General features: G+C 40.2%; 1 protein-coding gene across 2 annotated transcripts in view; it reads left to right on the top strand.

The window, feature by feature from the left end:
- Positions 1 to 16,042, top strand: part of LOC149978202 (mRNA-decapping enzyme 1B-like) — a 38,323-nt gene extending 22,281 nt beyond the window's left edge. For both annotated transcript variants that reach the window (XM_090201243.1, XM_090201242.1), the window contains exons 6-9: positions 2,154 to 2,285; positions 2,551 to 3,609; positions 11,531 to 11,758; positions 14,058 to 16,042. In XM_090201243.1, coding sequence (XP_090057369.1) covers positions 2,154 to 2,285; positions 2,551 to 3,609; positions 11,531 to 11,758; positions 14,058 to 14,138 — 1,500 coding nt within the window. In that variant the 3' untranslated portion in view covers positions 14,139 to 16,042. The remainder of the gene's footprint in view (positions 1 to 2,153; positions 2,286 to 2,550; positions 3,610 to 11,530; positions 11,759 to 14,057) is intronic.
- Positions 16,043 to 16,565: the final 523 nt, after the last annotated feature.

Here is a 16,565-nt window from a genome sequence, read left to right as displayed (position 1 = left end):
GCCTAATATTAAAGTAGTCTCGAGGTATTGCTCGCCAGAGGTAGAGTACCTCATGATAAGCTGTAGACCACACTGTCTACCAAGAGCGTTCTCATCGCCGTCTACAAACCGTTGCTGGAGCGAACACCTCACTCCGTAGCCGATGTGAGCAAGACCTTTAAACAGTCCGCGGGGCCAGACGGGTTACTAGGACGTGGACTCGGCGTGTCTTCACTGACATTTTCAACTTCTCCCTGACTGAGTCCGTAATACCTACAAGTTTCAAACAGACCACCATAGTTCCCGTGCCCAAGAAAGCGAAGGTAACCTGCCTAAATGACTACCGCCCCGTAGCACTCATGTCGGTAGGCATGAAGTGCTTTGAAAGGCTGGTCATGGCTCACATCAACACCATCATCCCAGAAACCCTAGACCCACTCCACACTGTTCTTTCCCACCTGGACAAAAGGAACCCCTATGTGGGAATGCTGTTCATTGACCACAGCTCAGCGTTCAACACCATGGTACCCTCAAAGCTCATCACTAAGCTTAGGACGCTGGGACTAAACACCTCCCTCTGCAACGGGATCCTGGACTTCCTGACGGTCCGCCCCCAGGTGGTGAGGGTAGGCAACAACACATCTGCCTACGCTGATCCTCAACACGGGGCCCCTCAGAGGAGCGTGCTCAGTCCCCTCCTGTACTCCCTGTTCACCTACGACTGCGTGGCCAAACACGACTCCAACACCATCAACGCTGACGACCCAACGGTGGTAGGCCTGATCGCCGACAACGATGAGACGGCCTATAGGGAGGAGGTCAGAGACCTGGCAGTGTGCTGCCACGACAACAACCTCTCCATCAATGTGAGCAAGACAAAGGAGATGATTGTGGACTACAGGAAAAGGAAGACCGGACCCCCCTCCCCCCCCCCCCTTTCTGTTTTTACACTGCTGCTACTTGCTGTTTATGGTCTAGTCACTTTACTCCTACCTACATGTGCATATTACCGACTAACCTCTACCACCACACACATTTTACTCTGTACCGAGCCGACAAGGTAAATATCTGTCCTTCTGCCCCTGAACAAGGCAGTTAACCCACTGTTCCCCTGAACAAGGCAGTTAACCCACTGTTCCCCTGAACAAGGCAGTTAACCCACTGTTCCCCTGAACCAGGCAGTTAACCCACTGTTCCCCTGAACCAGGCAGTTAACCCACTGTTCCCCTGAACCAGGCAGTTAACCCACTGTTCCCCTGAACCAGGCAGTTAACCCACTGTTCCCCTGAACCAGGCAGTTAACCCACTGTTCCCCTGAACAAGGCAGTTAACCTACTGTTCCCCTGAACCAGGCAGTTAACCCACTGTTCCCCTGAACAAGGCAGTTCACCCACTGTTCCCCTGAACCAGGAAGTTAACCCACTGTTCCCCTGAACCAGGAAGTTAACCCACTGTTCCCCTCAACAAGGCAGTTAACCCACTGTTCCCCTCAACAAGGCAGTTAACCCACTGTTCCCCTCAACAAGGCAGTTAACCCACTGTTCCCCTCAACAAGGCAGTTAACCCACTGTTCCCCTCAACAAGGCAGTTAACCCACTGTTCCCCTCAACAAGGCAGTTAACCCACTGTTCCCTGGCGTCCATTAAGGCAGCCCCCCCCCCCCCCAGCACCTCTCTGATTCAGAGGGGTGGGGTTAAATGAGGAAGACTCATTTCAGTTGACTGCATTCAGTTGTACAACTGACTAGGTCTCCCCCTTTACCGGTACCCCCTGTATATAGCCTCCACATTGACTCTGTACCGGTACCCCCTGTATATAGCCTCATTTTTTTGTTACTTAAATTTTTTTTTTTACTTAAGTTTGTTTAGTAAATATTTTCTTAACCAACAATGCAGTTAAGAAAATGAAGGGCTTGTAAAAGTTAGTGTTTTAACAGTAAGGTCTACCCCACATGTTACCACTATGACAAGGTACTAACACACCACTACCACCAGGGGGCACTGAAGCATATAACAAGCCTACAGCCTTGTGACTAGTGTATTTCTGAGGAAATAAGATGTCTGCAACTGTATTATAATGTACTATACTAATGTATTCCTGAACGCGCCATGTATGAAAATGGGTTAAATGAACGGACATCAACATCCTGTTATTGTCTCTCTCTCTCCTCTCAGGGTGGTCAACCAGAGCCTAAAGAGATAGGAGGGTGTAGTGTCCTTAATGCCAACCCCAGCCTGATCAAACCTATCCCTGTCAAACCTATGGAGAGATATCCCCAGCCTGGGCTACAGGAGAGGCCTGTTCAGGTACACAGAGCCTTTCACCTTATTCAACCTTATTCAACACAATGGAAATAAATAGATTTTAAATGTGGTTTATCCACCATGTGAATTAGTTGTTGTTTTTTAAATGGTCAAATTGCTGATGTCTAACACAGTGTTGACCTGGTTTCACAGTTAGGCTCTACTGTTTGTTTCTACTGTTCGTTTTCCTTATGTTCTCTCCTTTCTGTCTCACACCACCGATCTCTCCTCCTCTCTCTCTCTCTCCATCACCCTTTTCCTCTCCTAGGATAGTCGAGGAGAGCCCAGGCCTCTCTCTCTGGCCACTCTGTTTGGTGTCCAGCAGGCCAGAGCAGAGCTGGTCTCTCCCATGGCTGGGTCAGGAGGTCCAGGGCCCCAGGGGGAGCCTGGAGGTGTCCGCCCGGCGGTGGCCCGCTCCCTGTCCTACGACGACCCAGTCCAGGCCCAGCTCCGTCTCCAGGCCCAGGAAGGGGGTCTGATCTCAGGTAGCAGCCCCCCGCAGCACTGCCCTGCCTTCCAGAAGCTCATGAAGGATGCCGCCTCCTCCGCCTCCTCCTCCCAGCCTCAGAAGCAGCTCCAGAGAGGAGGTCCTATGGAGCAGCTGCAACCTGTCTCCGAGTCACCCGAGAACAGACTGCGTGAGAACGGAGCCCCCTCTGTCCTCCACCATCAGACCCAGGCCAGACAAGACCCCATCCAGAGACTGTTCCAGAACCAGCCCACTTCCACCACCCCTTCAATGACCACCTCCGCTCCCTGTCGTCCTCGTCCTCCTCCTCTCATCCCTGGTCTCCAGTCTGCCCATCCTCAACCTCTCCTGGTGGATGCTTTGGGCTTCCCTGGTTCTCAACACCATCACCTCCCTCCTCACCAGGCCCAGCCGTTGTACTTCAGCCCCACCAAGCCCCCCCAGATGCTGGTCCCCATGTTGCCCTCACATCCCTCCCAGTCTCAACCTCCCCACCAACCCCAGCCTGGTCATCCTCAGTCACAGCCATGTCACCCTTTCCACCCCTTCCAGCACCCCCAGCCCTTATACCTCCAACCCCTGCCAGGTCACCCCCAGCCGGGGCAGCTAACCGGTGTCGTCTCCCCCCATGAGCTGCTCCAGAGGCTGCAGCTGGTTCAACAGGAGCAGAGTCTGGTCCCGGAGCCCACTAGGCCTTCCTCTAACCTGGCTCCTCGCTTCCACGAGCCAGCCCCTCTAGCCCCCTCAGCCCCCCCAGCCATAGGGCAGCACGGCCAGCAGTCGGCTCATTCTACAGCCAGGTCTCTGGACAGTTTGGCTGACAAGAACTCTGCAGGCACCGCTACTCAGAAGTTCCAGGTAAAAAATAAATATATATATCCTATCTGACTCAAAGGACTGTAAAATACTAAATATATCCTATCTGACTCAAAGGACTGTAAAATACTAAATATATCCTATCTGACTCAAAGGACTGTAAAATACTAAATATATCCTATCTGACTCAAAGGACTGTAAAATACTAAATATATCCTATCTGACTCAAAGGACTGTAAAATACTAAATATATCCTATCTGACTCAAAGGACTGTAAAATACTAAATATATCCTATCTGACTCAAAGGACTGTAAAATACTAAATATATCCTATCTGACTCAAAGGACTGTAAAATACTAAATATATCCTATCTGACTCAAAGGACTGTAAAATACTAAATATATCCTATCTGACTCAAAGGACTGTAAAATACTAAATATATCCTGACTCAAAGGACTGTAAAATACTAAATATATCCTATCTGACTCAAAGGACTGTAAAATACTAAATATATCCTATCTGACTCAAAGGACTGTAAAATACTAAATATATCCTATCTGACTCAAAGGACTGTAACAAACTAAATATATCCTATCTGACTCAAAGGACTGTAAAATACTAAATATATCCTGACTCAAAGGACTGTAAAATACTAAATATATCCTATCTGACTCAAAGGACTGTAACATACTAAATATATCCTATCTGACTCAAAGGACTGTAAAATACTAAATATATCCTATCTGACTCAAAGGACTGTAACATACTAAATATATCCTATCTGACTCAAAGGACTGTAAAATACTAAATATATCCTATCTGACTCAAAGGACTGTAAAATACTAAATATATCCTATCTGACTCAAAGGACTGTAAAATACTAAATATATCCTATCTGACTCAAAGGACTGTAAAATACTAAATATATCCTATCTGACTCAAAGGACTGTAAAATACTAAATATATCCTATCTGACTCAAAGGACTGTAAAATACTAAATATATCCTATCTGACTCAAAGGACTGTAAAATACTAAATATATCCTGACTCAAAGGACTGTAAAATACTAAATATATCCTGACTCAAAGGACTGTAAAATACTAAATATATCCTGACTCAAAGGACTGTAACAAACTAAATATATCCTGACTCAAAGGACTGTAAAATACTAAATATATCCTGACTCAAAGGACTGTAACATACTAAATATATCCTGACTCAAAGGACTGTAACATACTAAATATATCCTGACTCAAAGGACTGTAAAATACTAAATATATCCTGACTCAAAGGACTGTAAAATACTAAATATATCCTATCTGACTCAAAGGACTGTAAAATACTAAATATATCCTGACTCAAAGGACTGTAACAAACTAAATATATCCTGACTCAAAGGACTGTAAAATACTAAATATATCCTGACTCAAAGGACTGTAAAATACTAAATATATCCTGACTCAAAGGACTGTAAAATACTAAATATATCCTATCTGACTCAAAGGACTGTAACATACTAAATATATCCTGACTCAAAGGACTGTAACATACTAAATATATCCTATCTGACTCAAAGGACTGTAACATACTAAATATATCCTATCTGACTCAAAGGACTGTAAAATACTAAATATATCCTATCTGACTCAAAGGACTGTAAAATACTAAATATATCCTGACTCAAAGGACTGTAACATACTAAATATATCCTATCTGACTCAAAGGACTGTAAAATACTAAATATATCCTATCTGACTCAAAGGACTGTAAAATACTAAATATATCCTATCTGACTCAAAGGACTGTAAAATACTAAATATATCCTGACTCAAAGGACTGTAAAATACTAAATATATCCTATCTGACTCAAAGGACTGTAAAATACTAAATATATCCTATCTGACTCAAAGGACTGTAAAATACTAAATATATCCTGACTCAAAGGACTGTAACATACTAAATATATCCTATCTGACTCAAAGGACTGTAAAATACTAAATATATCCTGACTCAAAGGACTGTAACAAACTAAATATATCCTATCTGACTCAAAGGACTGTAAAATACTAAATATATCCTATCTGACTCAAAGGACTGTAAAATACTAAATATATCCTGACTCAAAGGACTGTAAAATACTAAATATATCCTGACTCAAAGGACTGTAAAATACAAAATATATCCTATCTGACTCAAAGGACTGTAAAATACTAAATATATCCTGACTCAAAGGACTGTAACATACTAAATATATCCTGACTCAAAGGACTGTAAAATACTAAATATATCCTGACTCAAAGGACTGTAACAAACTAAATATATCCTATCTGACTCAAAGGACTGTAAAATACTAAATATATCCTGACTCAAAGGACTGTAAAATACTAAATATATCCTATCTGACTCAAAGGACTGTAACAAACTAAATATATCCTGACTCAAAGGACTGTAACATACTAAATATATCCTGACTCAAAGGACTGTAAAATACTAAATATATCCTGACTCAAAGGACTGTAAAATACTAAATATATCCTGACTCAAAGGACTGTAACAAACTAAATATATCCTGACTCAAAGGACTGTAAAATACTAAATATATCCTGACTCAAAGGACTGTAACATACTAAATATATCCTGACTCAAAGGACTGTAACATACTAAATATATCCTATCTGACTCAAAGGACTGTAACATACTAAATATATCCTGACTCAAAGGACTGTAACATACTAAATATATCCTGACTCAAAGGACTGTAAAATACTAAATATATCCTATCTGACTCAAAGGACTGTAAAATACTAAATATATCCTGACTCAAAGGACTGTAACATACTAAATATATCCTGACTCAAAGGACTGTAACATACTAAATATATCCTGACTCAAAGGACTGTAAAATACTAAATATATCCTGACTCAAAGGACTGTAAAATACTAAATATATCCTGACTCAAAGGACTGTAACATACTAAATATATCCTGACTCAAAGGACTGTAACATACTAAATATATCCTGACTCAAAGGACTGTAAAATACTAAATATATCCTATCTGACTCAAAGGACTGTAACATACTAAATATATCCTGACTCAAAGGACTGTAAAATACTAAATATATCCTGACTCAAAGGACTGTAAAATACTAAATATATCCTATCTGACTCAAAGGACTGTAACATACTAAATATATCCTGACTCAAAGGACTGTAACATACTAAATATATCCTGACTCAAAGGACTGTAACATACTAAATATATCCTATCTGACTCAAAGGACTGTAAAATACTAAATATATCCTGACTCAAAGGACTGTAACAAACTAAATATATCCTATCTGACTCAAAGGACTGTAAAATACTAAATATATCCTATCTGACTCAAAGGACTGTAAAATACTAAATATATCCTGACTCAAAGGACTGTAAAATACTAAATATATCCTGACTCAAAGGACTGTAAAATACTAAATATATCCTGACTCAAAGGACTGTAAAATACTAAATATATCCTGACTCAAAGGACTGTAACATACTAAATATATCCTGACTCAAAGGACTGTAAAATACTAAATATATCCTATCTGACTCAAAGGACTGTAAAATACAAAATATATCCTATCTGACTCAAAGGACTGTAAAATACTAAATATATCCTGACTCAAAGGACTGTAACATACTAAATATATCCTGACTCAAAGGACTGTAAAATACTAAATATATCCTGACTCAAAGGACTGTAAAATACTAAATATATCCTGACTCAAAGGACTGTAAAATACTAAATATATCCTGACTCAAAGGACTGTAACAAACTAAATATATCCTGACTCAAAGGACTGTAAAATACTAAATATATCCTATCTGACTCAAAGGACTGTAAAATACAAAATATATCCTATCTGACTCAAAGGACTGTAAAATACTAAATATATCCTGACTCAAAGGACTGTAACATACTAAATATATCCTGACTCAAAGGACTGTAAAATACTAAATATATCCTGACTCAAAGGACTGTAAAATACTAAATATATCCTGACTCAAAGGACTGTAAAATACTAAATATATCCTGACTCAAAGGACTGTAAAATACTAAATATATCCTGACTCAAAGGACTGTAACAAACTAAATATATCCTGACTCAAAGGACTGTAAAATACTAAATATATCCTGACTCAAAGGACTGTAAAATACTAAATATATCCTATCTGACTCAAAGGACTGTAACATACTAAATATATCCTGACTCAAAGGACTGTAACATACTAAATATATCCTATCTGACTCAAAGGACTGTAACATACTAAATATATCCTGACTCAAAGGACTGTAACATACTAAATATATCCTGACTCAAAGGACTGTAAAATACTAAATATATCCTATCTGACTCAAAGGACTGTAAAATACTAAATATATCCTGACTCAAAGGACTGTAACATACTAAATATATCCTGACTCAAAGGACTGTAACATACTAAATATATCCTGACTCAAAGGACTGTAAAATACTAAATATATCCTGACTCAAAGGACTGTAAAATACTAAATATATCCTGACTCAAAGGACTGTAACATACTAAATATATCCTGACTCAAAGGACTGTAACATACTAAATATATCCTGACTCAAAGGACTGTAAAATACTAAATATATCCTATCTGACTCAAAGGACTGTAACATACTAAATATATCCTGACTCAAAGGACTGTAAAATACTAAATATATCCTGACTCAAAGGACTGTAAAATACTAAATATATCCTATCTGACTCAAAGGACTGTAACATACTAAATATATCCTGACTCAAAGGACTGTAACATACTAAATATATCCTGACTCAAAGGACTGTAACATACTAAATATATCCTATCTGACTCAAAGGACTGTAAAATACTAAATATATCCTGACTCAAAGGACTGTAACAAACTAAATATATCCTATCTGACTCAAAGGACTGTAAAATACTAAATATATCCTATCTGACTCAAAGGACTGTAAAATACTAAATATATCCTGACTCAAAGGACTGTAAAATACTAAATATATCCTGACTCAAAGGACTGTAAAATACTAAATATATCCTGACTCAAAGGACTGTAAAATACTAAATATATCCTGACTCAAAGGACTGTAACATACTAAATATATCCTGACTCAAAGGACTGTAAAATACTAAATATATCCTATCTGACTCAAAGGACTGTAAAATACAAAATATATCCTATCTGACTCAAAGGACTGTAAAATACTAAATATATCCTGACTCAAAGGACTGTAACATACTAAATATATCCTGACTCAAAGGACTGTAAAATACTAAATATATCCTGACTCAAAGGACTGTAAAATACTAAATATATCCTGACTCAAAGGACTGTAAAATACTAAATATATCCTGACTCAAAGGACTGTAACAAACTAAATATATCCTGACTCAAAGGACTGTAAAATACTAAATATATCCTGACTCAAAGGACTGTAACAAACTAAATATATCCTGACTCAAAGGACTGTAAAATACTAAATATATCCTGACTCAAAGGACTGTAAAATACTAAATATATCCTATCTGACTCAAAGGACTGTAAAATACTAAATATATCCTATCTGACTCAAAGGACTGTAAAATACAAAATATATCCTATCTGACTCAAAGGACTGTAAAATACTAAATATATCCTGACTCAAAGGACTGTAACATACTAAATATATCCTGACTCAAAGGACTGTAAAATACTAAATATATCCTGACTCAAAGGACTGTAAAATACTAAATATATCCTGACTCAAAGGACTGTAAAATACTAAATATATCCTGACTCAAAGGACTGTAACAAACTAAATATATCCTGACTCAAAGGACTGTAAAATACTAAATATATCCTGACTCAAAGGACTGTAAAATACTAAATATATCCTATCTGACTCAAAGGACTGTAACATACTAAATATATCCTGACTCAAAGGACTGTAACATACTAAATATATCCTATCTGACTCAAAGGACTGTAACATACTAAATATATCCTGACTCAAAGGACTGTAACATACTAAATATATCCTGACTCAAAGGACTGTAAAATACTAAATATATCCTATCTGACTCAAAGGACTGTAAAATACTAAATATATCCTGACTCAAAGGACTGTAACATACTAAATATATCCTGACTCAAAGGACTGTAACATACTAAATATATCCTATCTGACTCAAAGGACTGTAAAATACTAAATATATCCTATCTGACTCAAAGGACTGTAAAATACTAAATATATCCTGACTCAAAGGACTGTAAAATACTAAATATATCCTGACTCAAAGGACTGTAAAATACTAAATATATCCTATCTGACTCAAAGGACTGTAACATACTAAATATATCCTGACTCAAAGGACTGTAAAATACTAAATATATCCTGACTCAAAGGACTGTAAAATACTAAATATATCCTATCTGACTCAAAGGACTGTAACATACTAAATATATCCTGACTCAAAGGACTGTAACATACTAAATATATCCTGACTCAAAGGACTGTAAAATACTAAATATATCCTGACTCAAAGGACTGTAAAATACAAAATATATCCTATCTGACTCAAAGGACTGTAAAATACTAAATATATCCTGACTCAAAGGACTGTAACATACTAAATATATCCTATCTGACTCAAAGGACTGTAAAATACTAAATATATCCTATCTGACTCAAAGGACTGTAAAATACTAAATATATCCTATCTGACTCAAAGGACTGTAAAATTCTAAATATATCCTATCTGACTCAAAGGACTGTAAAATACTAAATATATCCTATCTGACTCAAAGGACTGTAAAATACTAAATATATCCTATCTGACTCAAAGGACTGTAAAATACTAAATATATCCTATCTGACTCAAAGGACTGTAAAATACTAAATATATCCTGACTCAAAGGACTGTAACATACTAAATATATCCTATCTGACTCAAAGGACTGTAAAATACTAAATATATCCTGACTCAAAGGACTGTAAAATACTAAATATATCCTGACTCAAAGGACTGTAAAATACTAAATATATCCTGACTCAAAGGACTGTAACATACTAAATATATCCTGACTCAAAGGACTGTAACAAACTAAATATATCCTGACTCAAAGGACTGTAAAATACTAAATATATCCTGACTCAAAGGACTGTAACAAACTAAATATATCCTATCTGACTCAAAGGACTGTAAAATACTAAATATATCCTATCTGACTCAAAGGACTGTAAAATACTAAATATATCCTATCTGACTCAAAGGACTGTAAAATACTAAATATATCCTGACTCAAAGGACTGTAAAATACTAAATATATCCTATCTGACTCAAAGGACTGTAAAATACTAAATATATCCTGACTCAAAGGACTGTAAAATACTAAATATATCCTATCTGACTCAAAGGACTGTAAAATACTAAATATATCCTATCTGACTCAAAGGACTGTAAAATACTAAATATATCCTATCTGACTCAAAGGACTGTAAAATACTAAATATATCCTATCTGACTCAAAGGACTGTAAAATACTAAATATATCCTATCTGACTCAAAGGACTGTAAAATACTAAATATATCCTATCTGACTCAAAGGACTGTAAAATACTAAATATATCCTATCTGACTCAAAGGACTGTAAAATACTAAATATATCCTATCTGACTCAAAGGACTGTAAAATACTAAATATATCCTATCTGACTCAAAGGACTGTAAAATACTAAATATATCCTGACTCAAAGGACTGTAAAATACTAAATATATCCTATCTGACTCAAAGGACTGTAAAATACTAAATATATCCTATCTGACTCAAAGGACTGTAACAAAGTGCTGGAGTGGTTTTGCGCAGGGAGGGATCTGTGTTTGTGGAAGTAAGGTCTCTGTCTCTAACCATCTCCTCTCTGTCTCCAGGTGATCTCCCCCCAGCGTATCCCAGCCACGGTGGCACCTACCCTGCTCCTGTCCCCCAGTGTCTTCTCCCAGGCCAAGCGCCCCCAGGCCAAAGCCTCTGGGGACACCCACTGCCCCCCTGGCTCTCATCCTCCCTCAGCCCTCCTGGCCCCACAGGCCCCGGACGACCCCCAACCCAGGGGCCTCTCTAAGAGCCAGCTCCAGGCCACCCTGCTGCACCTCATACAGGTAGGAGAGAGGAGGAGCCAGGCTGTTTTTACAGAAACAAAGTCACACGGAACAAAAATACAATAGCATCGCCCAACAATTTCAATGCTTGTACGTGTTCACAGTTCATATAAGGCAGTGGTCACCAAGCGGTCCATCCAGATCAACTGGTTGGTCTGCAAGGCATTACTAGTCGAGTCATTCCTGACCTTTCTGGAGGAAAGACAACGATGAAGGCTTGCGCTTATTTAATTTTTAAATTTTTGTTGCCCTGTTGGCGATGGGTGCACTTGATTCAGAAGCCCTGTTGGCGGTGGGTGCACTTGATTCAGAAGCCATGTTGGCGATGGGTGCACTTGATTCAGAAGCCATGTTGGCGATGGGTGCACTTGATTCAGAAGCCCTGTTGGCGGTGGGTGCACTTGATTCAGAAGCCCTGTTGGCGATGGGTGCATTTGATTCAGAAGCCCTGTTGGCGGTGGGTGCACTTGATTCAGAAGCCCTGTTGGCGGTGGGTGCACTTGATTCAGAAGCCCTGTTGGCGGTGGGTGCACTTGATTCAGAAGCCCTGTTGGCGATGGGTGCACTTGATTCAGAAGCCCTGTTGGCGATGGGTGCACTTGATTCAGAAGCCCTGTTGGCGATGGGTGCACTTGATTCAGAAGCCATGTTGGCGATGGGTGCACTTGATTCAGAAGCCCTGTTGGCGATGGGTGCACTTGATTCAGAAGCCCTGTTGGCGATGGGTGCACTTGATTCAGAAGCCCTGTTGGCGATGGGTGCACTTGTTTCAGAAGCCCTGTTGGCGGTGGGTGCACTTGATTCAGAAGCCCTGTCGGCGGTGGGTGCACTTGATTCAGAAGCCCTGTTGGCGATGGGTGCACTTGATTCAGAAGCCATGTTGGCGATGGGTGCACTTGATTCAGAAGCCATGTTGGCGGTGGGTGCACTTGATTCAGAAGCCCTGTTGGCGGTGGGTGCACTTGTAAAGAAATCTGTACACAACATTTTTTAGAAATAAGCTTTTTGTTCCGTTTGGAACATTTCTGGGATCTTTTATTTCAGCTCATGAAACATGAAACATGGGACCAAGACTTTACGTGTTGCGTTTCTATTTCTCTTCAATGTATTTACATAACAAGACTAGCAATTCTGCAGGCGTCAAACTCTCCCCTCCTTGAAGAAGCAGCTGGTCTCACACAGCCAAACGGTTTGTCCTGTTCCTGCCTTTATGTTTATATTCACTGTCTTTCTGCTCAGGACACCGTCAGAGACACAATGTTTATGTTCAGTCTTTGTTCAGCCGGACAGTCTTGCCAAAGGACCTTGAGGTTATTCATCGAAGTGCAGACAGACACTGTCCTGCTAAAGAGAGCTGTTTCAGACCAGCGCAGAGTGCAGACACTGTCCTGCTAAAGACAGCTGTTTCAGACCAGCGCAGACAGACACTGTCCTGCTAAAGAGAGCTGTTTCAGACCAGCACAGACAGACAGACAATGTCCTGCTAAAGAGAGCTGTTTCAGACCAGCGCAGACAGACAGACAATATCCTGCTAAAGAGAGCTGTTTCAGACCAGCGCAGACAGACAGACAATGTCCTGCTAAAGAGAGCAGTTTCAGACCAGCGCAGACAGACAGACAATGTCCTGCTAAAGAGAGCTGTTTCAGACCAGCGCAGACAGACAGTGTCCTGCTAAAGAGAGCTGTTTCAGACCAGCACAGACAGACAGACAATGTCCTGCTAAAGAGAGCAGTTTCAGACCAGCGCAGACAGACAGACAATGTCCTGCTAAAGAGAGCTGTTTCAGACCAGCGCAGACAGACAGACAATGTCCTGCTAAAGAGAGCAGTTTCAGACCAGCGCAGACAGACAATGTCCTGCTAAAGAGAGCTGTTTCAGACCAGCGCAGACAGACAGTGTCCTGCTAAAGAGAGCTGTTTCAGACCAGCACAGACAGACACTGTCCTGCTAAAGAGAGGTTTTTCAGACCAGCGCAGACAGACTGTCCTGCTAAAGAGAGCTGTTTTAGACCAGCACAGACAGACACATTCTCAACCTGTCCAAATACTAATGTTTTGTTTGTATTCCACACTCCTGATCAGAGTAATCTATCGCTCGCTTCTCTCTCCCTTCCTCTCCATCTCTCTCCTACTCCTCTCCATCTCTCTCCTACTCCTCTCCCTTCCTCTCTCTGGCTCTCTCTCTGTCTCTAACTCTCTAACTCTCACTCTCTAACTCTCACTCTCTCTCACACTCTCTCTCTAACTCTCACACTCTCTTCTCTCTCTTTCTCTCTAATTGGCTCTTCTCTCTCTTTCAGAACGACAGTTCCTTCCTGGATACCATCTATGAGTCCTACGCCCACCGCTTCTCCACGGAAGCCACCGCGAACAAGTTCTGAGGCCAGGGTCCTGTTGAATGAGGCACCCAATAGAAACATGTTTCAGGGTCCTGTTGAATGAGGCACCCAATAGAAACATGTTTCAGGGTCCTGTTGAATGAGGCACCCAATAGAAACATGTTTCAGGGTCCTATTGAATGAGGCACCCAATAGAAACATGTTTCAGGGTCCTGTTGAATGAGGCACCCAATAGAAACATGTTTCAGGGCCCTGTTGAATGAGGCACCCAATAGAAACATGTTTCAGGGCCCTGTTGAATGAGGCACCCAATAGAAACATGTTTCAGGGTCCTGTTGAATGAGGCACCCAATAGAAACATGTTTCAGGGTCCTGTTGAATGAGGCACCCAATAGAAACATGTTTCAGGGCCCTGTTGAATGAGGCACCCAATAGAAACATGTTTCAGGGACCTGTTGAATGAGGCACCCAATAGAAACATGTTTCAGGGTCCTGTTGAATGAGGCACCCAATAGAAACATGTTTCAGGGCCCTGTTGAATGAGGCACCCAATAGAAACATGTTTCAGGGTCCTGTTGAATGAGGCACCCAATAGAAACATGTTTCAGGGTCCTGTTGAATGAGGCACCCAATAGAAACATGTTTCAGGGTCCTGTTGAATGAGGCACCCAATAGAAACATGTCTCAGGGTCCTGTTGAATGAGGCACCCAATAGAAACATGTTTCAGGGTCCTGTTGAATGAGGCACCCAATAGAAACATGTTTCAGGGTCCTGTTGAATGAGGCACCCAATAGAAACATGTCTCAGGGTCCTGTTGAATGAGGCACCCAATAGAAACATGTTTCAAAACGCTTTGCAACAGGAAGTTGAAAATAATAATTTCTTCTGGGACAAGTCCAGGGAGACCCTCTCCCTGTTGTGTCTGTTTTCTTCCATCAGGTGCCTAATGAGTGAGTCCCGGGGGTCATGCCCAAACCGGCACAATCATTTTATAATCTATATAATCTATTTGCTGATCTAGCTAAATTCGTCTTCCTAATGTGAGCGCTGTGGATGTAACCTGTGGATTCAGATTACAAGGCCATTTTTAAGATGTTTTTATCGTAAAAAATGAAAATAATTGAAATGTTGAATGGGATATTGTAGTAAAAGCTATCAAACAGTTATATATGTTTTGGAATGACTGAACTTGGTTTAAACGATACCTCTCTTAACTAAAATGGTTCTCCAGGCATTTGACAATGTTTAATTCACTTGGAAGTTGGATGAGTTTATTTTAACACTTTTTATTAAGTGGAAAGTCCTGTTTTTTAAAATAGACAATATTTCAAACCCTTAAGCTTGAGCTGAGCTGAGCTACCTCACAGAAGTGAGTCTCTGTTGAGGTAAACGTTCACCCAGAGGAGGAATCACACCTTTCTGTGGAACCTGGCATTTATTTTCATCATGCCATTGTCTTTATTTCCAGATGTCTGAAACTCAAAATGTACAACGACACGGTTCTTTTAGAATCTTCTGTGCTCACACGTGCCAGACTAGTTTGGTAGACGGTTTATATGTATCAAGCAAAGGGTTTAAGAAACTATTTTATGTTAAGAGAGAGAGAGAGAGATAATAGAATAGTTTGTCTATTTTTCTATGCCGTTGTCATACAAGGAAATTTTAAAAACACATTTTAAAAACACAATGTTGCAATGACCTGTACCACTGAAACAGGAAGTGTTTTAATTTACACAATCTGGCATGTATCAATTATTTTTAAACCCGTGGAAATCTGGAGTCCCGTCATTTTTGTTCTTTTGGTTTTGAAAACCTCTATTCTTTTTTCTACGAGTCAAACATTCTGAGTGACCGGAAAGCCCACTTCATAACTTGTTTCTTGTGTAATGATTGAACCGTCTCTGGACCACAACTGAATTGGAAATAAATGAATGTCTTCTTCAAACATGTGTCTCTGGGTGAAGTTTCCTCTAGGAACAGATCTAGAATCAGCTTCCCCTTCCCCAATATTAACCTTAACCATTAGTGGGGGAAATGCTAAAACTGACCCAAGATCAGCATCTCCGGGCAGCTTCGCTCTACTTATTTCACTATTTTAAGAGAAAATGGCCGCCTCCAAAAATTCACCCTGTTCGCTATATAGTGCACTACCTTTTGACCAGAGCCCTACTGCACCATAGAGGGAGTAGAGTGCCATTTGGGACCTTATTACAGAGTTGTACTTCTACCCAGTCAGTCTGTCCTTGGGATGTGGACAAATTGACTTAGGAATTTTACAGTTTGGAAATGTGTTTTCCACTGTCATCTACAGGAGCGGTCAGGGACTAGTTTACTTTGTGGAGGGGGGGGGGGATCCACTTCTCAAGTGCTTTGTGGAGGGAGGGGGGGGGATCCACTTCTCAAGTGCTTTGTGGAGGGGGGGGGATCCACTTCTCAAGTGCTTTGTGGAGGGAGGGGGGATCCACTTA

The sequence above is a fragment of the Oncorhynchus mykiss genome, chromosome 15 (genome assembly GCF_057628025.1).
Source record: "Oncorhynchus mykiss isolate SJ-2025 chromosome 15, ASM5762802v1, whole genome shotgun sequence".
NCBI classification, from domain to species: domain Eukaryota; kingdom Metazoa; phylum Chordata; class Actinopteri; order Salmoniformes; family Salmonidae; genus Oncorhynchus; species Oncorhynchus mykiss.
This window is presented reverse-complemented; position numbering and strand designations above follow the sequence as displayed.